This window comes from Micromys minutus (assembly GCF_963924665.1).
Source record: "Micromys minutus genome assembly, chromosome: 1".
In the NCBI taxonomy this organism is placed as follows: Eukaryota; Metazoa; Chordata; class Mammalia; order Rodentia; family Muridae; genus Micromys; species Micromys minutus.
In genome coordinates this window covers 60,557,377-60,583,855 of record NC_137969.1, presented here as the reverse complement: position 1 = coordinate 60,583,855, position 26,479 = coordinate 60,557,377, and the positions used below count along the sequence as shown (strand labels likewise).

General features: G+C 44.5%; 1 protein-coding gene across 1 annotated transcript in view; it reads right to left on the bottom strand.

Moving 5' to 3' along the window:
* The window catches only part of DISP1 (dispatched RND transporter family member 1), a gene marked incomplete at its 3' end in the record, with an annotated part of 138,549 nt that overhangs the window by 5,622 nt on the left and 106,448 nt on the right, over nt 1-26,479 (bottom strand). The window contains exons 5-9 of the mRNA XM_080940847.1: nt 12,779-12,808; nt 7,097-7,220; nt 6,121-6,248; nt 5,712-5,809; nt 3,492-3,589 (exon numbers count right to left, since the gene is read on the bottom strand). Of these exons, the coding sequence (XP_080796973.1) occupies nt 3,492-3,589; nt 5,712-5,809; nt 6,121-6,248; nt 7,097-7,220; nt 12,779-12,808 (478 nt within the window). The remainder of the gene's footprint in view (nt 1-3,491; nt 3,590-5,711; nt 5,810-6,120; nt 6,249-7,096; nt 7,221-12,778; nt 12,809-26,479) is intronic.

The following is a 26,479-nucleotide window of genomic DNA, read 5'->3' as shown; positions in this document are numbered from 1 at the left end:
TGGCAGATATTAGTTTACCCCACTAGGGAATTGCAGTGAGCCCAGCTGGACGGAGCATACCTGCAGCTGCTGAAATTCCTGAGCAAAGCTGACAGAAGCAGCTGTCAGCCACCTCTGGAACAGGGGTGGGGCATTGTGTCCTTTCATAGCCCTCCACCCCCCTTTTTTAGTAAGAATGGGGCTTTTATATGTATATTTTACCGAAGATTGGAAAGTTGAGCATTATAAATACCAACTCAGTAGTTCACTAACTACTATAAAAAACAAATGCTAGTTTCCCCTAGGGGACAATGGTGTCAGCTGATTATAACATTTGGAGAAAAATGCTTTTGTCTCAAATGGGGTAAGAAATAGAGTCTCAGAGAAAGACATTATGATGGGCATGCCCTAAGCATCCATCCAGCACCCTGAAGGAAGGGCTGGCACACTGAGGAGTGCCCATGCGTCTAGCAAGCAAGGCCCTACCACTTCTGAGTACCTGCACACTATGAGAAGGTACTGTGGCCCTGGCCCTCACTTTACCCTCACAGTGCAGAAAAACCAGACAAAACTATGCAGTTATAATTTAACTGGACGAGCATTGTGTGTACGTGCGGACCAACAGAGGAAGTGCCAAGTCTGAAAGTGTCTTATACACAGTGGCAGAAACTGGTCTGTCGTGACTGGTGAATACAGAATGCAATATTGTGGTCTGAGGCAGACGAGACTGGCAGCTAGGTGTCTCCGTATGCAGGAGGCAGAAGTGTTCTTGTTGTACTCTGGGAAAAGGGATCCTTTGGAATAATTCCAAAGCCTTAGAAGTTTGTAAAAAAATAAGATAGCTTCTGAAAGCCAACCCCTCACGGGGAACACAGCCCTCTAACCCCAGCAATTCACCATCGGGAGTCAGGGAAGCATTCTGCTTATGTGGTTGTGACATGTCTCTGCACAGTTCCCAACTTAGATAGTAGCAGGGGTGGAGCTGGACTTAAAACAAGGGGTAAAAAGAGAGGAGAGAGAGAAGAGAAACCAGAAATGTTTAAATGATACCCTAACTTTAAAAAGTACTGCCTAAGTAGGAGGCATTTTTAAGAACTGAGAAAAGAAAAAGGAAGATGAAGCACCAAAGAGGAGGTTCAGCTGACTCCTGAACTCTCCGGTAACCAAGCCCCACAGAAAGCTGACAGGAGCTTAGAGGGGAGTGAAGGCAAAGGCCCCTTGGAAGAAGCATCAGAAAACATATAGGCCTTTGAGATTCTGGAGATTCCAGCAGTCCATGAAGGTTAATCTAGTAAGCGAGATTCTCAGACAGAAAATTTCAAATCCCTTTTACAAGCGGAGACCTCACAGCTTCAACATCTAAATGTTCAGAGACTAGCACAGGCTTCCAGGGGAGTGAGGTGCGTCCTGGAGAGTCAGAGAAGCAATGGGGACTGAGGAGGGAACACCTCTGTGGGGAGGTGCACAGGACAGTAGCATCAGAAACAGAGCCACTCTTTCTGAAAGCCCTCCTCTCTCTCAATTAAAAGCATGGGTGGCATGTAATTTCAGGGAAATCTGTAGAACACACAGAGCAGAAGACAAGGGACTATCTGGCCTCACTGAGGTGCTGTACCATTGTGTGGGGGAACCCATGACAGTTAAGCTCCCTGCTCTGGATCACTGGTTGGTCCCATTAGCCTGAGACATGTTAGTAGTTAAGCCCTTACATACAGTAATGAGGACTGAGGAAGAAAGGAAGGAAGGAAGGAAGGAAGGAAAGGAGGAAGGAAGGAAGGGCCTCGAAGAAGGCAGGGCACTGCAACAAACACAAATTCCCAAGGCAGCTCCAACTGGGGACTAGAAAACGCTCCAGCAGTAATTTCACTGCTGAGCCGTTGACCCAGGTTATTATCTGACAGGTCAAATGAGAAGTTCATAACTTTCTCCCTAGAGCAGAGTGTAAGATCAGACTACAATCACATTTGCAACTGGTTTCAAAGGGATATTCATTTAACAAGTTTTAACAAATATAGCCATGTTTTTTGAAGTAGAGCCCAATTTTAGGCTCCCAGTTGACTGTTTAATCATTTAATGTGGGTCTGCAACTGGTCATACCAAGTATTCCTGGGGTGTATGTTTTGGGTGTGTTCCCCAAATTCTCACTTTGTAAACATGCTGTTAAGAACCAAGCTGGTGAGATGGCTCAGTGGAAAGGTGCCTGTGGTCAGCCTTGAGGACCTGAGTTCAAATCCTCAGGAACCACATGGTGGAAGGAGAGAACTGACTCCTGCAAGCTGTCCTCGAATTTCCACGTGCTGTGATATGTGTGCCCAGGCACATGTGCACACACACACATATATGCACATACACAAATTTAAAAAGGAACTATGTACATACCATACTTCTTTTATCAAGAGTATGAGATCAGGGGTGAGGAGATGCTCAGTCTGTAAAGTGCTTGCTAAGCAAGCATGAGGACCTAAGTTCGAATCCTAGAACCCATGTTTATAAATCACAGCAAACCCAGCCAGGCACGCTGGGATGTGTTTATAATTTCAGTGCTGGGGACACAGTGACAGGTAGATCCCTGTGTATGCTGGACAGACAAGTTCCAGGCCAGTGTGAGGAAGGATGGCTGAGGCTACCCTCTGGCTTCTGTTCTTGCGTAGGTGTTCCTTCCGTATAAGCCACAAGGATCACTTGATACACACACAGATGAATCATTGACTATGATGCTTTTACCACTGAAAGACACAGTGCTGCTTAAGTCTAAGCATCTAACACATACTTAGAGAATAAGCTGCTTATTCCAGACCACATGGACTCTTGAATGGTCATTCAGGTAGAAAATGGAATATACAGCAAATCAAACACACAAACCAAGAGTGGGGTATAGTCTTCATTACAGAAGCACAAAGCACAGAGGGTAGGGACAGACTCTGGTGGCAGATCTGCCTGGGTTCACAGGAAGTGCTTGTGTCTTCCAAAGCAGCAAGGTGGTTAGAGCTGGGGGACTCTGGTTAGGAGCACAGGGTCCATTGAGAAAGGCATTTCATTAATGTCTTTAGATGCCCCATCCCCCACCTCTCCACCCTTTCCTAGCCTGCTTCCTAAGTTCTCCTTTGAAATCACTGATTTCGAGAGGCAGGTGTGCCTTTACCTGTACAGTGAGTGACAAGAAAGACAAACAACAAGGGGAAGGGTGGTGTGACACAGGAGGGGTGGTGTGCAGAGCAGTGACACTGAGTTAGAGAACATAGAGACAGTCTTCACTATGACATAACAGAGGACCAGCATGGTGACAGAATGTGAGCAGCAATGGAGGAGGGCTCTTTATTAAAGAAGGCAGTATGCTTGTAAAGATGGGGAAACACAGGACTCTGAAGCTGGGGTCCCTGCACACCTGCTGGGGCTTGCTTCAGAGTGGAAAGCCCCATTCGCATTTCATTGGTCAGACACCAGAGCAGAGGAAGATGTTTCCATAACATGACTTTATTGTGCGAAAGAGACTTCAGCTGTGTTTTACATACCCTGGAATTATCCACATCACACATTGACTTAATTGCAGGTAAATTCCACAGAGTCTCCCCTCCTGCAGAAGCAAACACTACTCTGGAGTATCCATCGCCTGGGAAGAAGAGAAAAATGTTTCTAAGTTATTTATTTGACAAGAGTCAGAACTCACAAACAACTCAATGAGACTGCACAGACAAGCTGTTAGCAGCAGGGAAATCTTTGTTAAGTTCCAGGAGAAAGTGTGTGTGTGTGTGTGTGTGTGTGTGTGTGTGTGTGTGTGTGTGTGTGTGAGCATCACCAGCTCAAAGCCTGTACCTACTTGCTGCATGGCAACCTTCTAGTAAGTATCTAACCTATTTCTGATCACATTATAATTAGGACAAAAAGGCTGTAAGTTATCAGCAGAAAGTTAACTGAGGGTATTTCTTCCCATCCTACCATGGCACAAGAACTACCAGATGGTGCACTAGAGAATATCAAGGATCACAAGGGCAGTTCTTCTGGTAGCTGACTCCGGAGGTGACTGAAAGCTCTTACAGGAGAGGCCACCAGAGTGTTGGAGCACTGTGCCAGCCAGGACCATAGGTGTGCTGCACACGGTGACTGAGCTCAGGCCACTTTTATCCCGGAGCCTAGAGAAAGAATCTAGGTCTCAGTGACACCAACACAGACTCAGTGTGAACAAGGATGTGTGTGATGTAGGAGAAAGGGCGTGGTCTTTACGTTAGACCTGGCCGTGACCAGCCAGCCCCTGCCACTCATCACCTGTGTGACCACATTCTAATGGCCAGCCCTGGGCCTTCTTCCTCAAGTGTAAACCGTGACAAGACTTATGTCAAATAATCTTGAGAATGAAACGGGAAGCAGGTACTCCCTGAGAAGGCTTCTGTCTAGGTTACTTAAAAGGTTTAGAATGTATCAAAGGAAACAAAGATTATATTATCTAAAGTGCCTCATTGTGTTAACAAATCAACTGGCAAATGTATGACAATCTTTACAAATGGCTTTATCCCGGACCATTCAGTTGTTCTTAGCAAACACTTAAGTTCTCCAAAGAAATATTATCTCATGTACACTGAGTTTGCACAAAAACTCGGCCTTGAGGAAACATGTGTTTCCTTGGGAGCCCACAGGGCTTTAGTCAAGCCGTAGTATCACTCAGGAGATAGCTATCGGTGAGGACTACTGGAAACAAAACTAGACTCAGTCTTGCTATTGTTCTAAGACATGAACACGTGCCGATTAAGCAATGTATAATAATAATAATACTTTGAGAGGAAAAACAAAACCAACCAGCCCAAATGTAGAAACTATTGCCCTAAATCCTCATTGATAGTCACTGGCCACTAAACAGCCATCCCACCAGCAGTTCCTCTTGTACAGCCTTCCTGGGTGGCTGCAGGGTAACAAGCCAGCCTTAAGCAGAACTATTTTCTAGTCAGTTGGATGGCAACATGTAGAGACCTGTAGTTCTACAAGGTAATCCACAGTCTTGTAATGTGTAGAGCTCAAACCCTTGAGGCCCCATTCTGCTGAAGATGGGTGGCGGCAGCTCCTTCAGCTACAACTGATGCTCCAGGGCCCCATCCTCAGTACCACATCCACATGTCCTTTCCAGCCAGGCTGACCCACTCAAGCTCTGGGCCTCTCTGTTCACTTCTGTTTCCACTGTAAAGTGAGGAAGCAGGGTTCCTTTCTGACATGGGCCGGTTCACCTCTATGGTCCCTTGTTTCTGGGAGGTCACCATATAGATAGGGAACTTGGTGCACACACCTCTGCCTCAGCCTCCCAAGTAGCTGGGTCTACAGGCAGACATCAGCACACCGGGCATGTAGATAGTTTTTAACTGTTTGCTTTCATTTAAACAAAGCTATAAAACTCCTTTCGCTAATAGATTTATTTCTATTCAATTAAGAATACATACTTGTTATTTGATTGAGAAACATATGGCAAAAAGGATTTGACATGTGACTTGAAATTTCAGACAAGGTAGAAAATGTTATTATCTGCTTCCTTTAATTTGAACAGAACCCTTTCCTTAATTTTTATCACAGATAAACTCATAGACTAGTGGCTGATTATCCTACACGGAAAGCGCGTTGCTTAGCTGGCATATATGACTACAGAACTGGAGAAACTGCTAGGCGGGCTGCATTTTAGATTTGGATCACACTGCACCACCCTGACCACCAGGAAGCTGCCCAGCCCATCCATACACGTGTGGCTCACTCACTTGGAACATCGCAGAAGAAGCTGTCTTTCTGGAAGTTCCAGTCTACTTCTCTCTTCTCTCTCTCATGATGATCATCTGACCATCTGTCATCCCGGTGGCTGGAAGGAAAAACAGTCTGGCCTTTGACAAGGTTCTAGGTATTTCAAGAAGACAGGCAGATTCTAACAGTGCAATCCTAAAGCAGGGTTCCTTTGGGACCCGGGCCAGTTCACTCTGCTTCACCTCTGATTCTAAGCCGAAAGGATTCATGCAATCAACACTAATTTTTCCAGTGTAAGGAAGAAAGTTTCGCCTTCTCGTCATAGTCCAGTATTATATTCTAGTGACAACTGGGTGGCAACTGAGCCCTGCGTTTTAATTTTTCACTAAGTAGCATTTTATCTAAAAGCCATATAAAGTAAATGATTACCTTTTGGCTTGCTCTTCTGCATACTTATACGGATAGTTTGCTAATGTTGCTTTGTATCCTGTATTTTTCATCATGTTATTCCATGTGACCAGCCTCTGTCCTATCGCAGTCCCTCTTGGTTCAAAACCCTAAGACAAAATAGTACACATTCCGATTAGTGTATTTCATTCCCCACTAAATACAATTTTGTTAACAACTTAGGGAAGCAACATCAACGTGATGTAGAGTTTTCAACAGGAACACGGGCATTCTTCACAACTGCTAAGGTGACCTGTGTTAATGCAAGGCCTTTTGGATAATCATCGCCTCTTAGGTGTGTCTAAGTCATATGGTTCTCTAGTTACAAGTCTCAGGAAGTGGGAAATGGATCAGAAACTCACCAGTGCCCACGCATTTACTAAGTGCATAATTCTAACTTGCAGGAACTATGGTCAAATTAAACTGTGTTACGCATTGTTACAGTGTTTTACCAAGAACACACCGTTATCCTTGATCACTTTTGCCTCACTGTTCCTCCCCAGGGGAACATTTACTCAATAGGTCCTGTTGTCTGTTATTTACACGGAAATGCCTTTAACTTCTGGGAAGTAGGGGAGAGATACACAGTATTAAGATCTTCATAAAAATACTTTCCAAGTATGTACATCCTTCAATATAGCGCTCTTTGATTAAACATGGGGACAGAGAAGTCGGATGTACCCACTTCTTGCTTGAGCTTGTGCTGGGGATGAACAATCTCCTTGACCTCACCTACGAGCATAGATAACACATGCAGAATGAGAGCTATATGCTTACTGGTGGCTGCAGTAACAGCACTCACAAGGCTGAGGCAGGAGGATGACAAGTTCAAGGAGCTTCAGTGTAAGACTCTATCTCAAACACAAAGAAGGAAAGGCTGCTAACATACACAACATGCATTTAAGTACTTCATTCAGGGAGATGGTTTGAGGCCTCCCCCAGGTCAGGTCCTCCTTACCAGCAGTGGGTCAGAGAAGTCGGGGAGCTCTGGGACCAAGACTCCCACCAGGGCACAGACCACGATGAGCAGCGTGCACATGCCCAGGACCACCACAGGCCAGTCAGCTAGCAGGGCTGCGTAACTGCGAGGCACAAAAGGAACACAGGGAGGCTGTCTGAGAAGCAGCAGGGAGGGAAGGCTACCAGGAACAGGGTAGACCACACATGGATTTACCAATACAGTTACAAGTATTTATGCACATTGATGCAGATTTCAAGACCATTCTCCCTCCTTTGGTGTTTCTGATAAAGGAGCAGTGGCCAGAAAAAACAGCAGTTCTTTTAAAAGAAAAGTCTATAGACAGGAAACAACCAAAGCAGACACTTTCCACAGCCACTTTCTTTCCTCCTAGAAAGAACCTAATAAAGATTATCAGCAGACCGAGTTCACCAGGGAAGGGTGTTTAATCAGTGGGGCATCAATACCTAGAACAGTACTTTGTAGGAGGGACCCAATTAATTTTTATTGACTAGTGGCACACTGCCGCCTGGGTCTCCAGCCACTACAAGCTGGATCCAGCCCCTTCCTCCATTACCAATTCTCTGACTGAGGGAGCTACTTCCAATCCCTCTTGCACTGGGCCTTGTCCCCCACCCCACTCCCAGCTTTGGCCACAGGTATGGAGACTGTTTGCCAGAACCTAGTGAAACAACCTTTTAAAGCATCAAAGCGTATGCGGAACACTCTAGTTGCTCCAATCTTTATTAGAAGAAAAACCCAGAATGCACTGTGTGGCTACTGCTCTCCACAAGGTCAGCTCTCGCTGCTACTGTGACAGCTAGTTCTGGTTCATGGGAAAGAGACTTTTTAAGTATGTATTTGTGGAGAATTTCTCTGAGAACATGCCAGTAATTACAAGTAAAGCCGGGCTCTCTAAAGGTCTGGAAATACTGCTGCAGAGCTTTTCCAGTCTCCAAGCAGAGAGTAAGCGTACTGGTTTTGAAGTTCCACAGAACTGACTCTGGAGATTTTTTTTTTTAAAAACTCCAAATTACCACTCTAACAAAGGAATCAAGCCACAACATAGCTGTGCCTTAAGTACTTTTTCATAAACAAATATATAAATAACTGTTTGCACTTATGCAGTACTAGTGGCTCATGCCTTGCACAAACCATCTTATGCCTAAGCTCCACCAGTTTGGGCACTGACAGGCCAAAGAATTAGTTAGAATTTAAAGTCTCAGGTAATCTGGTTCTAGACTCTGTCTTTTAATAATGTGTTTCCATCCATCTCTTCAAACACAAGTGAAACTAAAGACATGGGGAAGATGTAAACTTGCCAAATTCTGCTCCATCAAATTCCCATGTGAACATTTCTAGGGTTGGTGACATGGTCCAGCTGTCAAGGGCTACTCACAACTAAAAGTCAAGAGTTCTGCCCCTGTGCCCACAGCTGTCTCTCCAACTACCTTTGCCGAACCTTGGATGTAATGGGAACACATGAACCCAATGTGCTACCTGCGGCTGTTCCAATGTCTGCCCTGAGTGGTCACACGCCCACTGCAAGCATCCTTCCACTCTTTTCCCTGGTCCACCAAACACAGACTTGGGAACTCACTGGTTTTGAAGCAATGAAGCCTTTTGTCTCGGCAGCACTTCTGAGACATCCTGCTCCTCACTTCACACTTTAAAAAGAGCACTTTACACGAGGCCTTTGGAATATCAGCCCGAAGAAGGGAGAATGCACAGGCCTAAGTGTTTATTCATCATACTCTAAGGGGATCCATCCACTATCTTTCAAATGAGCCACAAGTTGTTCCTCCTCACATGTCATCAATGGAGGACAGCGGCCCTACATTGCTTAATTTCCAACTGTGGCTTAGTTTACCCAAAGAATGAATGACTTTGTGCTTTGTGTTCTTAAGAAATATGCTCATGCATACACAGAAACTCTAAAACCCCCTTCAGTAATCCTTTCCTTTGAAAGCATATGGTTTTGATTTCACAGCCTGCCACATGCTGCACGTGTGCACCAGGGACATGTGGAAGGTTTATGGTTAGTTCTTTGGCACATGCTTCTACACGTTTAACCTCACTGTATCACAATTCCTTCCGCACACAGCAGATGTTTCCCACGCTGGCCTCTCTTAGAAACAACTGTTCAGAACTGCCATCCTGGGTATGCTGAGTACTGAGAGGAGATGGCTAAGGGCTGTGTTTCTCCCAAACACCACACACTGCTGACAGGACTCTGTCTCTCATGCTGTCTAGGCCCAGCTACGGGTACTACAGAGAAAATGTTTCATGTATGATATGAAGTCCAGACAATGGTTATAATTAAAAAAAACCTATAAAACTGAGGAGTAAAGAAAATTTAAGATGACTTATAAAATGCACGCAGACATACCTATAACATTTCACTTCTGACAGTAAATATGTTCTTGCTATTTTCTTTGAAAAGTGAACCACATGTGCGTTAGACCAATTTTTAAAAGGTCTGGTCCTTTTACACAAATGGGCCTGCACATCGGGTGTTTACCTTGTGCTCACCAACTCTTAACAGGGAGGTGTTTATATAGGAACACAGCACTACTGTGAATTCAGTCCTTTTCTGTAACACTTGGGTTAGGCAGGAAGTGACCTGGAGAATGACTGTGGGGAGCTCTTCCTGAGGGGAGGGCGTGCACCTCTATCCTGGCCACCACTGTAGAAAGCTCATGTCATCTTTCACTGGCCGTCTCGAATCCTCTTAGAAACAGGGTGTCTTAAACGCATCCATGCACCATGACTGAGTGCAGGATGGCCCCTAGCTGAAGATGGCACTGCTGTGCTAGACTGGTATCCAATAGGAAGCCCCTTGAATGTACTTTATTGCTAGGCTTACTCTGGAAACAGACCTGAAATAACTGTTAAGTGAGAGTCTTAAGTTAGAATCTCCTTATGCACAGGTAACATCATAGAAGGGCATGCTCTGAACTGGCCAATTTCCATAGTAAATTATTTGCTTCTCTCTTGGCTCACCCTTCGTGGCATCACTAGAAACCATTTTCCTCTTTCCACAAACTTCCCTGAAGGGTGTGACTTGACTGGGGGCTCCTCTCCTACAAACCCTCCCACCTTAATCCCTAGTAGACTTTACTCTCCTGACTTTTTGGCTCAAGTCAACTAACTAGTCTTGGTTTCCAAACCTTACTGATCTGTGTTCACTCTTCTTTTCTAAAGAATCCTTCCTCCCATAGCCTACTGCTTTCCCTCAATAACCCTCCCAGTCTGTCTTTCCCCTAAATGCTCAATGTTTCTAGTGGTGTCAGTTGTCAATCTAATGGAAAGAATGACCCAGACTCAAAAAAATTCATACACAAAAATAAGACAACTCCTTTTGTGAGATATCAATTCATCTCTAATAGTAAAAATGCAAGGCATTGTGGGAATGCAAAGACTGGCTCAAGGAATTTACAACTAAGTGTAGAGACTCAAACAGGTCCAAATACCCACAAAAGCAGGCAAAGGATGGATTAGATAAACAAAAGCAATGATTTGCCAGTGAAAAACAGGAAATCATTCCCCAGGTCAAGGGGGACTGGGGAATAAGGAAAGTTGTTCTGAGTAAGTTGTGTTGATAGGTTGATATGCTAAAAGAAGATGATAAGAGTTTTTAAAAACCAACTTGGTAGCAGAGGAAAACCCAAATCTTTTCAAAATGTTAAACCTTTAGTCAGCTGAGAAAAATCATTATTTTGGATAAGTCAAAATCTTTTTGTTAATAAGGCATGTTTGCTTAGATATCTTTCCCCATGTCTCTGTTTCTCTCTCTTGCAGGAAGGGGTAAAAGTGGAAGAACTAGGTCAAGTATGGAAGTACTAAGTCAAGTATGGGAGAACTAGGTCAAGTATGAAAAACTATGTCATTTACATATAGCATAATAGAATATGATTAGTTCTGAGAAGGAAGAAACATATGACACACGCTGGAATATGAGTATTATGCCAAACAGAGTCAGTCATGGTGGACAAGAGTTGGTGACTTTCCTCAAATGAGCTACGTACAGTAGTCAAATTTAGAGACAATGAAGTACAATCATGGCTGCCAAGACTGTGGCAAAAGGAAATGAGGACAAAGTTACTGTCTGGCATTTCAGTTTTATAAGATGAAAATATGAATAAACACATATATAAAATATAAAATTGTGCTCTTCAAAATGGTTAAAACTAAGGCTGGGAAAATGGCTCAGTGGAAAAAGTGCCTGCTGTGCACTGAGCTTGGAACCTCAACAGCCAGTGAAGTCGGGCACTGGAGATTGAGACAGGACCCTGGCGACTGCTTCCTGGCTAAAGCTACAAGCTCTAGGGTCAGTGAGAGGTCCTGTCTCAAAAACTAAGGTAGACAATAGTAGGGACACTTCAGCCTTCATATGACACACAAGAAGAGACCCCCGGAGTTAAATGCAGATGCTCTTGGTTCACAACTGATGGTCTAACATGTGCTGGGCCCTGGACCCAGTTCCTATAACACAGACACAAAAGAAAGTATAATTTATAGACTGTATTTTGCCAAAGACTTAAGTATTATTTCAAAGAGGAGAGTTTGCTACTGAGAATTTTACTTTAGACAGTGAGCGCTCCCCCTTGGGAGGCAGTTTTTTACTCTAAACCAGTAGTTCTCAATCTTCCTAATTCTGTGACCCTTTAATTCAGCTCCTCATGTTACGGTGACCCCTGACTATAAAATTAGTTTGTTGCTATTTTATAACTGGTAAATATAAATCTGGTAGTTATAAATCATAATGCAAATATCTGATATGCAAAGTTCTGATATGTGACTCCTGGGAAAGGGTTGTTTGACACCCTCAGGGAGGGTTGAATTATTTCCTACTTGAGTCTCTGTGACCTCAGCTGAATCTCACAGGTCACTTCAAGTTTCTTAAATGTAATGGTCTGTACCTAGAACCACACCGTACAGAAGGATAGGACCATGTCTTTGGTTTGTTTTCAGGAATTCTATTACAGTTGTCTAAAATTTGACAGCTATAAGTACATACAACTCTTGTTGAGGACCCAAGTTCTAGTCACATCACCTATATCAATGTCTCACAACTGCCTATATTACTAGCTTCAGATCTGAAACTTCTAGCCCTCTCAGGTACCCATATTCATGTGCATATACCATATATATATATATATATATATATATATATATATATATATATATATATATATATATGATATATATATGATTAAAAATAAAATAATTCCCACATAAACAAATACTCCTACCTTAATACAGTTACAATTTATTTTTTAAAAAGAAAAAATCTAATTAATTTGAAATAAACTTCCATGTATTCAAGTCACACTAGTTGAAAAAACGGTAGATACTGTTACTAAAAAAATAAGTTAATAATGGTGCACATGCCTCCTCCCCCCTCCCACTGGGGAAAAAGAAGCCAACTTCAATAGAAAAATTCGAAGTAGATAGATAAACACAAATGCAGACCCCAAGAGAACTTAGACGATAAGAAAATCTACTGTAAGACTAAAAATCACTTTTGTAGACATGGGGTTCTGAAAGCAGACAATGCATGAGAAACGTAGTTTTCCTTCATAAAAACATGCATGACGATGGTGGAAAGAACAAGCTGTGTAGAAAGCAGAGGGACAGACATACAGAGAAGTTAGTACCAGACAAGATGACTTATATTACCTTTTTGGGAACTTGAAAGGTCTGGACGGCCTGGAAAAAGGAAAAAGCAAAGACACAATGATCAGAAACAAAGCAACTTAATATAGAAACCTGTTCATTCCAGTGCTGGACTGAGTACTCTCCACTCCCATGCCAGTGCTGGACTGAGTACTCTCCACCCCCATGCAAGTGCTGGACTGAGTACTACATGCATGCACACACACACATGGGCACGCATACATACACACACACACAAACCAGTGCTGGACTTAGTACTTCCCCCCACCAATACTGGGCTTAGTACCCTTGAAGAGTCCCAGGAGGGTTAAGAGAGATGGCTCTGGGTATGTCAAACACCTGTGGAGAAACTGAACCCCTACTGCAAGGGCATTTGTACTCCAGAAGACATGTTCAAGTGGCCAAGCAGAGGTGGCATGTTTGAGGACTCCTGATAGAATCACAGCAGGACTCAAAAGTGAGCTCCAGAACCCATGCCTAGCAGGGTTGGTCCTCTCTCTCTGACAGGAGTGCTATTCCTAAGCCTCTGGTACAAGCCCCAGCTTGACATCAATACCTTCTCGTGCTCGAAATGCTGCTTCCTCTTGAGACAGCAACTGACTCTCTAGTCTTCAACTGCTTACCACTGACCTTCCCAATCACTTTAACAAGGATGGGCTTGTACTTCAAATCACCACCTCCACATAGTGTCTGTAACTATTCCCTCTAAGCATGATGCCTGCCACATAAATATACATTAAGCTTACTGAAGAAATTACAAACCGAGCCTCAACTTCTGAACCCTACCAGATTCATTAATTTCTCGTTTGCTGGCCCCTGGTAACCTTGTTAGTAAATATTTGGTGAACAAACAGAGCCCACTCTTCGTGTTTCACTGCTTTAGAGCACAGTGGTTCTCGGTGTGGCCTCAAGACTACAGGGAGTTCCCCAGACCCTTTCATGAAGTCTGTGAGGCCCAAACATGTTATATGTGAAAGGACAGATTTTCTTCATATATCTCAACCAAACAGGCTGCACCACGCTGCCTGCAATCAGACCCCGGCTCTGATGAGCACACATCAGAGAGATTCATAAGAAAGGATAAGGGATACTCCCATCACAAGCTGTGTTGTTCCAGTGCTTTTCATGAAAACAGTACTTACACTAATATATAATGGGCTTATTATATATATTATATATGGATGTTTTCAGTACTGGAGATTGAACACACAGCCTCACACATTTGAAGCAAGTATACCAATAGCGTTATCAAAGACCCTCTTTTTAAAACTTTTGAGCAGACTTCACCAAGTTGACTTGACTTGTGTTGACTTCATTCTGAGGATCAGGTGTGCCTCAAACGCGCCACCCTCTCACCTTACCCTTATGAGTTAGTGGGGTTACAGGTTTGCCTCCCCAGACCTAACGGCGCTATATTTATTATCAGTTATTATTATTATCATTTTAGACTTAAATAACTTAAAATTTCTCCAGTACAATTCCAATATGACACATTTTAGCCATCTTGAATAAAACAAAACCCCTTTTCATTCCGTGTAAAGAGGCTGTCAGAACAAAGTTTGAGAACGACTCTGTTCTTACAGACAGGCATGTGACTATCTGGTGACCCAACACCCACATTTCCTATGTTCAGATGTGAAATGCACTCAGAGGACAATGACCTTCAATGCTGCCTCCAATTCTCCCACACTTACTTGGGCTCCTCCCCAGGTCAAAGCGTACACTGGGAATTCTTGAGGAGAATGTTTGTATTTCCAGTGTCATTTGTCATTGAATTTCCTACAATGTATTTATCTAACGCCCAGCAAAGCCATGAACAAGACAGACTCCACGGTGCTTACATTGTGGAGTGCACAGTATATGAACCTGTTTCTACAGAACACATGTGCTCTGCCATTCACACTTTAGTCACTCATCTACTAAAACAGTCACAGTGGAGAAGAGGTGAGAGCAGAGGTCCAGGACTGGCTCTCCGAGATGATCCCAGTGCCCCCAGGCCTGGCTTCAGAGACAAGTTCAGCTGGCTTTTGGTCTCTTGCAGTCTCAGCATAAGAGCTGTATGGACTGAGGCTTCTTTAGGACAACTGGTTTGAAAGACAGTTACATAGCCCTTAATCTTTTCCTCCCTCCAGTTCCTCCCATGCCTTCTTCCCACTCTCAAATCAAAAGCCTCTTTTCCTTTGATTATCACTGATATAAACACACCCTGCTGAGTCACTCTTGTGAGTGTGTATGTGGTTTCAAGGCTGGTCACTCTGCAGTGACCAACTGTCAGTGATATGTAGTCTGCAGGCTGGCAGGGAAGGTGGGCTGCAAAGTTTCCCCCTTCCACGTCTACACGTCCACTGACCCTACCATTGCTCCAGGGTCTTGTTTGCTCAGCCCTGTCTCTGAAACTCCTTGTTGGCTACTTGTTGCTGTCTGTGCTGTGGCTGTGGTTGTGGAACCACAAGAGGAGACCCAGAGGGACAACTGTAAGCTATTGGTCTCTACAGAAGAAGAACAGTTGCTTTTCATTTGAGAGATGTGGACTCAAAGCCTGTTCCTAGTAAGAGCATTATAGAAGAGGTTTGTGCTTTATAGTAAGACTATATTCACAGCATTTCTAAGAAGACTTAACCATACATTATTTCTCTGGATGTAGAAACTATTTGTAAACTCTGTAGGACTACATGTCTAGAAGAGAAACACCTGCGTCCCATTTTTGTACCTCAGTGTAATACACAGCCTCTTTGTAGACACAATCAATACTTGTTAGGTCAGCGTGTGACCATTCTGCTCCTGTTAGCATCACTAGGAATAAAACCAGTGAGAAGCGAGGGCACAAACACCACCCCTCATACACACTAGTGTCAGAGTGCCAGGCTACTTTACATTTCTTAAGCTTTTTCCCTCTGGTTTATGTCTCTGTATCCTATAGCAGGGGCTTTATGATTCAATATCTCAAGGGTTCTTACTTGGATGGTCAAATAAATTTTTTTTTTAAAGCATGCTGCATGCACTCTGTAACCATGGAAATATAACTTAAGCACACATGCTCAGCTGGTACCCCTCCATATAAACCACATAGGGGGTGCACTGTCTTTAGGACTCAGGCTGTTTATAAATATCCTGAGAATGCTGACTTTAAAAAACGGTAGCCCTCCGAAGTATGGATGGTTTTTATGTGTTTCTCCATGTCTAATTCAATAATACGTTTTCTTAATAGCAATTGTCTTTATCTAACTTTCCTAAGGCAGTAATTTTCTTCTTCTTACACACACACACACACACACACACACACACACGGAGGGTGGGGGGGAGAGAGAGAGATTTCTTTTTGTGCCTATACATAAATGGAGTATGTTTAAATTTTTTTAAAATTAGATGACAAGACTCCCATCGGTTTGGTAAGCACTGGGGGCTGGGCATTGGCACAGAGACCAGCCCCACCCTCTTGCACAGCATTGCTGGGGCTGGGGTTGCACACGGAGGGATGGGTGAGCTGGCAGGGCTAGCCAGGGACACAGCTTAGAAGCAGGTTCAGAAGTAAAGCATCCTTTCCATAAACATGCTCACTCCTGGAGAAATCAAGACACACATTAATTTCTTTTGATTAAACCTATGGGAGAATCCATGACCCCATATTTTCAAATGTTAATTCTATATTAATTTTTATTTTAACATTATTGAGATACAATTCACATGCCACATATATACCCACTTTATATATATATTTTAACATTTTTACAGAGCTGAGTAACCAAAACCACAACTACAAGCTGACACTTGGAGTCACAGAAGCAGCATGGGCGGAGCTGTTACCGAGCTCTGAGAAAACATATTCTGTGTGCAGTGAGACTATGGCACTGGACAGGGACATCAGTGCATGCCATGCATGTATCACGCATGTCCTCAGGATGCCTTGAGACTGCACAAGTCAAGAGATGTTTGCTATCCTTAGACCAAAAACGGTCCATAAAGCCACAATCCCGAACCCCTTCATTGTAAGAATCCCAGAGCAATGGGACTTCACAGAATACTTTTAGGCTGTAAAACAAGAAACATTCTTTCCTCCCTCTCAACTCCATCACTTTTTGTTTTTAAGCTGAGAAACTGTTGCGACTCTCTGACCTTTACTCCCTGCAGAAAGGGAGTATTCTCCCCACTTGAGCTCAGACTTCATGTTACTTTAAATATGTACAGACTGCCAACATTAGCTGAAAAGAAAAACTGAGGTTACCACAAAGATACTCCTAAGGAAACAGTAGATTCTTCTGAAGTTGCTCTACTAATAGGCTTGGCAAGCAGATGTTAGAAACATCCCCCCACCACACAGGTAAAACCGCTGAAATCATCTGCTCTGCAGGGCTGCCTGCTCTACCCTCCTCAAGCTGATCCTGTGGAAAGAGGCCGTGTGAAGAAAGTCTAACTTTCAGAGTGTGCTCTCACACCACACACACACACCACCTCTCTCTTTGTGCAGGGTTAATTCACCTTTTAGCATCATATGCCTGCTTCAAACCATCCAACCAGAGAAGCAACGCTTTCAGCAGCCTTCAGTGGCAATGTCAGTCTGTTCTTCAGTTAGATTTAGCTGTTTTCCTGCACAGAAAGGCCTCAGCATAGATGGCACTTGGAGGTGTGGTGTAGTTCTTGACAGCTCCCTAGCCATACTCGGTGCAGTTCCAGTCTCTTCCTCAAGAAAGCACCACACAGGCTTTTCGAAGGCACCTGAGAACCGGAGTGTCTGACATTAGTAGCTGCCATCAGCATCTCATGCCAGCCTAGGGCAACAGTGCTAGAAAGCTCGGTTCCTGTCCTCTGACGGCCAGTGAGTGCTCGGTGCAAGTACAAGCTCAAGGTGCAGCCAGTCAGTGGGGATGGCAGGGGGGTGACTGGAAAGAAGTGGAAAAGCAGCCAAGTTCACAGGAGACTGAGGTGGGAAAACGCAGGCTCTAGGCTCGCTCCCCTCGACTTACATCTTTTCTTATCGTATTTTTAAAGGAGGAGGGACTGTAGGACAAAGGAGTGAAGAGATGACATAAAACCCACCCCAGCTGGGGCGCACGTGGTAACTGCAGAATGACCATTGCTGGGAGCAAAGGGACAGTGCGGCCTTACGCACTTCAACCAGCTCCTAGCATGTGGGAAACCAAATCTACAAAAGATGGCTTTGGGCACGTGTGAGCTCTATGGTAGTCTCCACAGGAAGGCCAGAAGGCATCAAGCAGCACGTTGGGTCTCAGCAGCCACTGCACGGTGCCATGGTGTCGCTTTAAGGGGATACTCAGCAAGTGCTGGTGTGTCAGGAGGAAGAATCCTAACAGTGGAGCCCGATGAGTACTCTTTCAAAGATTTCCAACAAAAATAAAACCATTCTTCACCATTAAGAATTTCCATGAATCATAACGGCTACATCTGAGGATGAAACAGATACCCGGAGACATTTTTCACACACCCCAGAAGAATGTTTGTGGTCTGTGTCAAGTGACTCGAGGGACGACAGTAACCACAACCGTGTGTGTAAAGCATTTTCTGAATGATTAAGAGATGTTGGTTAAAAATGATGCCTATCTCGATATCTAGAAGTAACCGGACAGACAACAGGCTACTGCACAGAACCAACATAGGTGAGGGGAAAGTAGGAGTGGAGATTAATAATTGAGGATTACCTGATAAACCATATGCTTCCTAAATATTAGAAAAGTAAATTTACCATATGTTCGATAGATATTTAAAAATGAAGACCCCATGGATAAGGGAACAGTGAACTCAGAAGGCGTGTGGGAAGAACAGGGGTGTATCCAATCTTCATGAACTAGAGTTTCACTCAAGACTTGGGGGTCAGCATGTGTAACAGCTTTCTGAAAACCACTGACCATTACACTACCATTGTTTTGGGAATGCTCTCAAGCAAGACAAAGTGACAGAGACGACTGGTGAAGAAACAGATACAAAGCTCTTCATTTAGGGTCAGTGACACTTGCTAATAGCTGAGTGTAAAAACGGATGGGGACTAGGGTGGACTCAGTGGCAGGACACTTGTTGAGCGTGTTGACCCTGGAGTGATTCTCAGCATTGTTAAGGGGATGGCATAATTCCCACAAGCTCAATTGGCATGAGGCCTTTAGGACAGTGGAAAACATCAAGAGCCACCCATTCAAAGGAGAAAAAAGTCTCAAGCCACACCGCTATTAGTAGGAGAGCCGTGTCTATAACCCACAGTCGGCCCTGGAAAAGAGAAGCCGCACACTGTGGCACTACTGACTGTTAACTGAAAATGGACAGGAGGGCAGGGTGGGAAAAGCTTTCTCTCTCTCTCTCTCTCTCTCTCTCTCTCTCTCTCTCACACACACACACACACACACACACACATGCACACGCGCACGCGCACACGCACATGCACACACACACAGGCTGACATGGAAAGGGCTACATGACAAAGCTAAGTATCCAGCAAGTCATACACTGCTTATATGAACCTATGTAAGCATACATATGCATTTTTGAAGGGGGAAGGGAATGAACCAAACTGGTTTATCACAGGGGACATGGGACAGATGAGAAGAGGACCAGAAGTGGCCTCTACCTTGTATGTCTTCATTTTTAAGAGACTACCACATAGACCGTGTAGATTAAAAGTAGCAGCATTATACCCAATAAGAAGCTTTCAAAGAACTTAAAATATATTGAATTAAAAAAACTATACTTAATTCTACTTAAGTCAAATATTTACTACATTTAAACTAAGTTTTACCAAGTGTTCTTCCCTCATTAGAATCACCTGTGTGATTATACTTATTATGTTATTACAAATATTCCAGTCCTCACCCTGGGAGCTGATACAGTAGGTCCTGGAATACAGCCTACGTGGTCAGAGCTTGTGCTGCTGCCTTGGGCAAGCTACCAGGAAAAAGTGGCCTGCAGGTCAGCACAGGGAGACCAATCCAAGAAAGACCAATCTGAATTTAAAGGCATATTCAAAGCTAATGAGGGGAGAGAGAACCCAACTGTGTACTCCAAAAGGCATCTCCTGGGACTTGAGGTAAGAAGCCAAGCTCGGACTAGGTGCTCTGGAAAGGGTTCAGCAGGTAGACAGGAGGCAAAGTGTGGGAGCAATGCTGCCCAGTCCCTTCCCTGGACACTCCTGAAGCATCGCACATAGAGCCAAGAGCCTGAATGGGGAGGAGGGACAGAGACTAGGATTTGGGGGATCAAGAGACAAAGGTGGGCACAGGAAGAGGAAGTTGCTCAAGCTCCCAAAGCAAGAACTGACCTAGTAGAGGCAGTTTCTCTAGAAGACTAATCTGAGAGTCCTGGGCGGAATAAACTTGAGAAGAAAAACGCTAAAAACAAGAAGCCCAGCTTGGGAGGTGCTTCAGTGAGGAAGCTTGGTATGAAATAATGACCAAAAACATGTGCAAGAATTTAACTTCAACAACTGAGGAAGACTCTCAAAAATCTTTGTAAACATGTGAATCAAGATTACAAGTAGCTTAGTTTGTATCCAGTCTAAAGTCAACTCCTTTATAGATTAATAAAACTCCTCTATTTGTAAACAGGAGCGGGAAAGATGGTTGGTTGGTAGTTAAGAGCATTTGCTTCTCTTCCTAAGGACCCACATTTGATCCCTAGCATCTGCATGGAGGTCCACAGCCAGTTCTAATAGGGACCTGATATCCACCCCTGGCTTCTATGCACCTTATGTGCACTGTGACCAATACACATGCACACAAAACAGCCATATACATTATACAAAAGTATAAATGCGCCCACCATTCCTAAACCCCGGTTATTCTGTAATCTAAATTTATCTAATTTTTAGTACACCTACATTCAAGGTCGGAATTATAAAACCTTCTCAATATTATTCATCTTTCTTGAGTTCAACCCAAAAAAGACGTGGGGGAGGAGAGTTATACACAGTAACAGTCCACCGTGTCCCACTGACCCACAGCGTAAGTGTGCCCTTGCAGCTGTTGCGCCATCTTCACTTCTCAGGAGAAGGAGAGTCTAAGGGATCATCCAGCACCTACAGAGGTCCTGTTACACTTGTAGAAACAGTAAAGGAGGTGAGTCTCATCATCATCCAACATCTACAGAGGTCCCTGTTACACTTGCATGAACATTAATTAAGGGGACACTGATTTTCCCTTACATTTTACTTTTTTAACGTTTTGATTCCTTGTGAGTTTCACGTCACACCCTGCAGCCCCACTCATTTCCCTGGCTCCTTATATCCTCCCTTTGCCCTTGCAACTTCCCCTTCCAACATTAAAAAAAGAAGAAGAAAGAAAAAGAACAAAGCACAGAAACCATCTCATTGTGGAAGCTGTAGTATGTCACAGTGTCCCACAGTGTACCCCTCTGTCCACACATCTTTACTTGCAAATGATCATTGCAATGAGTCATTGGTTAGGCTCCAGATCTCTGGCTTTGGTGACACCATCCATATTGGATCCTCAGTGGAACTCCTCCCTGTTGCCCTGTGTCATGGAGATCCTGCCGATTTAGATCAGCAGGACTGGCCCCTTCACACATCTCAGCCTTTTGTGGATAATAGAGATTTTAGAGGTGGGCCAACTCAGAGCACTGGATCTGGACCTGGGTGGCAGCTGAGCTGGTTGGCATGCTGGTTCTCTCTTACCCACAGCACCAGGGTGAGCTCTCCAGCACTGCTCCAAGCAGGCCACTCAATGCTTTCATACCCTCAAGCCAACTTACCCACGACCACACCTCCAGAGCCAGCTCCACTGTGCTGCCAGTCATGGTGCAGGGCCCACTCTCCCGAGTGCTGCAGCCCATGAGGGACTGAGCTAGCTCTCCCCCCCACATCCTTAGGACTTATTTACTCATGGCCTTATCAGGGCCAGCTCCACTGTGTTGCTCAGGTGAGGTGCAGGATCTACCCTCTAGAGTGTGCAACCTCTGAGGGCCAGGACCAGCTTATCCACTCACATGATCCTGAAGCACCTCTCCCAACTGCCACAGACGGTGAGGGGCCGAGGACATCACCACCACCCCCCATCCATACCACCTCATGGCAGAGAAGTGGTGGGACCAGCTCTCCTGTGCTCTTACTCTTGGGGCTGGCTCACCTGCACCCCATCACCAAGGTCAGCTCTGCTGTACTTGTTCAGGGGAGGTATAGGAACCACAGGGCTAGCTCTCAGGAGCGCATCCTGACTGCTGAAGGTGGCAAGGGGCAGGGTTGGGGAGTTGGGGCATTACCTCTGCTCCTGTTTCATCTCATGGCAGAAGAGTGACAGGGTCATCTTTCCCCCACTCAAGGCTCATGCACACCTTTGCCACCAGGGCCAGCTCCACCATGATGTCTGGGCAAGGTGCAGGGCCCACTTTCCCAAGTGCCACTGCTTTGCCAGCAAGAGATGGGACCTGCTGGCAGCGGCCAGTGAGGGGGCAGGGCCAGTTCTGCACAGTCCTGATATCCACATGGTCTCAGGCTCAGACCTCACCATGGCCCGAGGTGGCAGGTCTGGCCACTCACAGCAGGCTACTTCTCTCCACCCTCCGGTCTCAGTTCTCTTTTTCTTCACAATGCCCACACTGTCCCATTTCCCTTCTCTCCCATGTGACCACCACATACTCGCACACTGCAGTGGCTCCTGCTGCAGGCTGGCCATGTGGTTGATGGGCCCCTGGGTGGCAAGTGAGTATCTCTGACCTGCCTGTGCTATGTCTGCGGGCCTCATTCCTGCCCTTACGTTCAGCACTAGAACTCTGGTCTCTCTTCTGTTCATCTCCTCCTGTGCCGCGATGCCTGCATTTGACTTGATTTGATTTTTACGTGTCTGAGGCATCAAAAAGCTTTGATCACCAGGCCAGGCATCACGATAAACAAAAGACTGCCATCTGGTCTGCCCCTGATTGATATAAGACCACCACCAATAAGGTGTCTCTTTGCTCATGGTCGGGGGTAACATCTTACATTTTTAACTAAACGATTAAGTTTATGAGAGTTAGGGTTAGTTCAGTCCTTCAATCAGAGAGCACTTGCTTTGCTGTGTATGAGGCCCCTGAGCTCAATTTCACACTTCATGCTCATCCACCCCTGCCCCATGATTAACTCGATGACTATTGAGAGCTTTAATTAACAAAGGTCAAAGCAGAACTCAGTCTGGACAAAGATAACACAAACCCAGAAGGAAACGCTTCCCCATCCAAGTCTAATTAACAAGGAAAACAAAAAATCAACTGAGCTTAAGAGAGTTAGACTAAGGTCAAATGAGAAGGTTCCACAGGTAAGAAAGTCTACGGTGAGACACAGGTCTTCACGCTGCAGGGATGTTGACTCTGACAGTTGGGCAGCCAGGCTAAACTACTTCGTTTTATATTTTGTGGTGCCAGGTAGTGAACTCAGGACATTGTATATACTCAGCATGCACTGCACTACTGGACCTCGCCTCCAGCCGCTAAAACTCTAAATTCATTGCATTTTCTCCCAGACAGGTTCTCATGTAGGCTGTCTGGCCTCAAACTCCCTCTGCATCAAGAATAGCATTGAGCTCTGGATCCTCCTGGCCCTGCCTCTCAAGTGCTATGATCCTAGGCCTGCTCCACCAGACTCAGCTTTATTTGCAATTCCAAAACCAGTTATATATACTAGCAAAAGCCAAACAATGATGTCACAATATTTAGAAGCATATTATAAGGATGATGTTTTTAATAAAAAAGGCCACAATGAGAATCAGACCTGTTTCCAACTGGGCTTTCACCTCTGTGGCTCCAGTTTCCTCCTCTGTAAAATAAAGAGCTGACTTAAATTGTTTCCAAGCTCCACTCCTGCTGTGAAATTCTATTACATTCTGCTCTGGAATTTTAGACAACTCCAATCACTCTATCGCCTGTCTCCTGGGCAGGGTCCCCTCACTGCCAGGATAAAAGCTGCTGAACTCAGCACCTCACATCAAACCCCTGCCTTAAACATTTCATGTGCATGTCAATAGAAAGCCCCAGGCTTAAAATGTAAGTATCTAAAGTAACGGTTGAATGGGGGGGTGTTTAGTGAAAATAAAAATGTTCAAACTGATAGGAGAGAAGGGCAGAGTCCCTGGTGCTAACCTCAGACACCGGTGAGTGAGCAAGTGACCCTGGCGCAGATGGAAAGGCTGTGGGAAACAGTGGCGCTGGGGAGCGGCTGGCAGTCAGCTCACTTGCCACCTCAAGGATCTTCCTACAACAGCGAAAACCAAAGCGCCCTGAGAGGGCTCTTTTAGATTCCAAACGCATTTGTTTTGAGTTTCCCATCTAGTATCAGAAAGAGCATATATAACCCTTTTTAAGCCCTAAAAATGTACATTTGGTAGGTTTTTCATCAAGTGTTTTGTCCATTTTAAAATACAAACTTGGAGGGAGGTTGCTGGCTGCCTATAGTGCGTGCAAGTCCCAAGCTGAGGTACAGTCCCCAGAACTGCGGATAGAAAATATGAACTTGAACTTTTTAAAAAAGATTTATTTATTTTATGTATATGAGTACACTGTAGCTGTCTTCAGACACACCAGAAGAGAGCATCAGATCACATTACATATGGCTGTGACCCACCATGTGGTTTCTGGGAATTGAACTCAGGATCTTTGGAAGAGCAGTCAGTGCTCTCAACTGCTGAGCCATCTTTCCAGCCGGAACTTTAACTTTTAAGGGAATGAGAAAAGCTTTCATACAAAGATATTTTCTTTTTGAATGTTGATTTTGTTGTCTGATTATAAAACATACACATTTGTTTTAAGTCTGAAAAATGGAGACTGTTAAGAAGGAACAGAATACTCACCCACACTCTCACATAAAAGGCTGTGACTTCCCCATGTGACCAGGGCCATAATGTGGTAGCAATCTGAGTTATTATTTTTCCATATACTCAGTTCTTCTGAGAAATTTTATTAGATTTGCCACAACTTATTCCAATCATATAACTGCAGTCACATTACCTGCCTCGTAATTCACATATATTGTCCTTATTCAAAGAAATCTCAAGTTAATGCTATGACATAACTGACAAATACTCTTTCTATTTAGTGGTGTGTGTGTGTGTGTGTGTGTGTGTGTGTGTGTTTGCAATACACAAGTTTCTACATCCAGCACAAGGGTCCTGGAGATCTAACTCAGGTTGTCAGGTGTTGTCTTTATCCATTGAACCATCTTGGCTACTTAACACTTTTATCAAGATTTTTTCTGACACCCATTTAAGACCTTTCAAAGAATTTGTAATTTTCCCCCCTAATTTCTGTGAGTACAACCACAGTCATTTCTGATCTAAGACTGGGTTTCCTCACTCCACTTTTGAAGATCTGGGCCAGCCCAATCAGTTTGTGGCATTTCAATTCTTATCTTCAGAAGTGCCTTATGTTAAGGGAGAAGAGTAAGATCCAAAGCCTACTCCCACCAAGTACACAAGACTAACATTTTGTGGCACACCCATGGGCCCAGGGGACAGACTTTTCAGGGTCTGGCTGAACCATCCTGGTTCGGCTATGTTCTAGTGGCAGATAACTGGGCTTAGTCAGGAGTGGGGATGGAAGTGGAAATTACAGTGTTAGCCTGATATCTATAATTTGAAAATAATTTCAGCTAAATTAACTCAGAACATAATTTCAGACCAAATGAGACTATTAAATGGACCATCTGCCAGTCACAGGGGCTTTGGTTCTCCATGGCGCTTACATGCTAAATCATAACCCAGAACAAAGATCCTGAAGGAACTGCCAAAGCCTCTGTCTCAGTTCCGTAACAGGACTGCAGGAACTCCCACTGCTTTCTTTATGAACTAACATTTCCTACAAAGGAAAGTCATGCAGGATTCCCAGTCAGCTGAGCATACTGCTCCCACACCCACATTACAGGATGAGGCATGAGAGAAAGAAGGCCTTTGACTCTAGCCAAGGCTTTCTTTTGTCAGACATGTTCAAATCACGCCCCCATGCCTTCTTCCTGACCCTGTCTGACTGACTCTTCCATCTGGAAAGTTTAAATCTTCTAGTCTGGGTGTACTTGTCTCCTATCATCTTGGACACAGCGATGGGAAGATGTATGACTGCCTTCCCTGAGGAGGGCGGCCGAAGGACAGCCCTTTACTTTCTCAGTAGTACTAAATCATTCTTTTTGTCATCTTTTCTCCACCCTAAAATTCCAACTCTCTAAGCCCTTGCTGAATTAAAAAAAATAATCAAGAGATACAATTTCTGCTCTCAGAGACCAAAATAGGAAGACAAGAGGCTCTTAGAGATGCAAACAGGGACAAGAGGCAAGAGATGGATTAATAAGCTCATGCCATAAGCAGTTTTCCCGCCCTGTGAGACTCTAAAATCAAAATGCAGATACTTTTTAGCATCTTGACATCGGGGTGGGACGGTCTCAGCAGAGACGTGACTGGGAGCAGCTGAGGCAGCTGGCAAGCCCCTCCACCAGCCTCCAGTCTCTGCGACCCAGTGACCCTCCCCTGTCAGGAGGAAGCCAAGACGGCGAAAAGAAGCTTCAGGATGCAGATGGAGCTCTCCACACGTTGTTCTCCTACAATGCCTCTGACAAGTACAGTCTGATGGACGTTCACACGTGCACACACCTGTATAGCCACTGCTCACACAGGACATATGACATTTTAGCACACAAACGTTCCCTGTGACTCTTCCTAATGAATAATCACTTCTGTGCCCACAGTCGGCTGGCAGAACTCGATCATCCTTGATTACCACTGTATCACAATTATT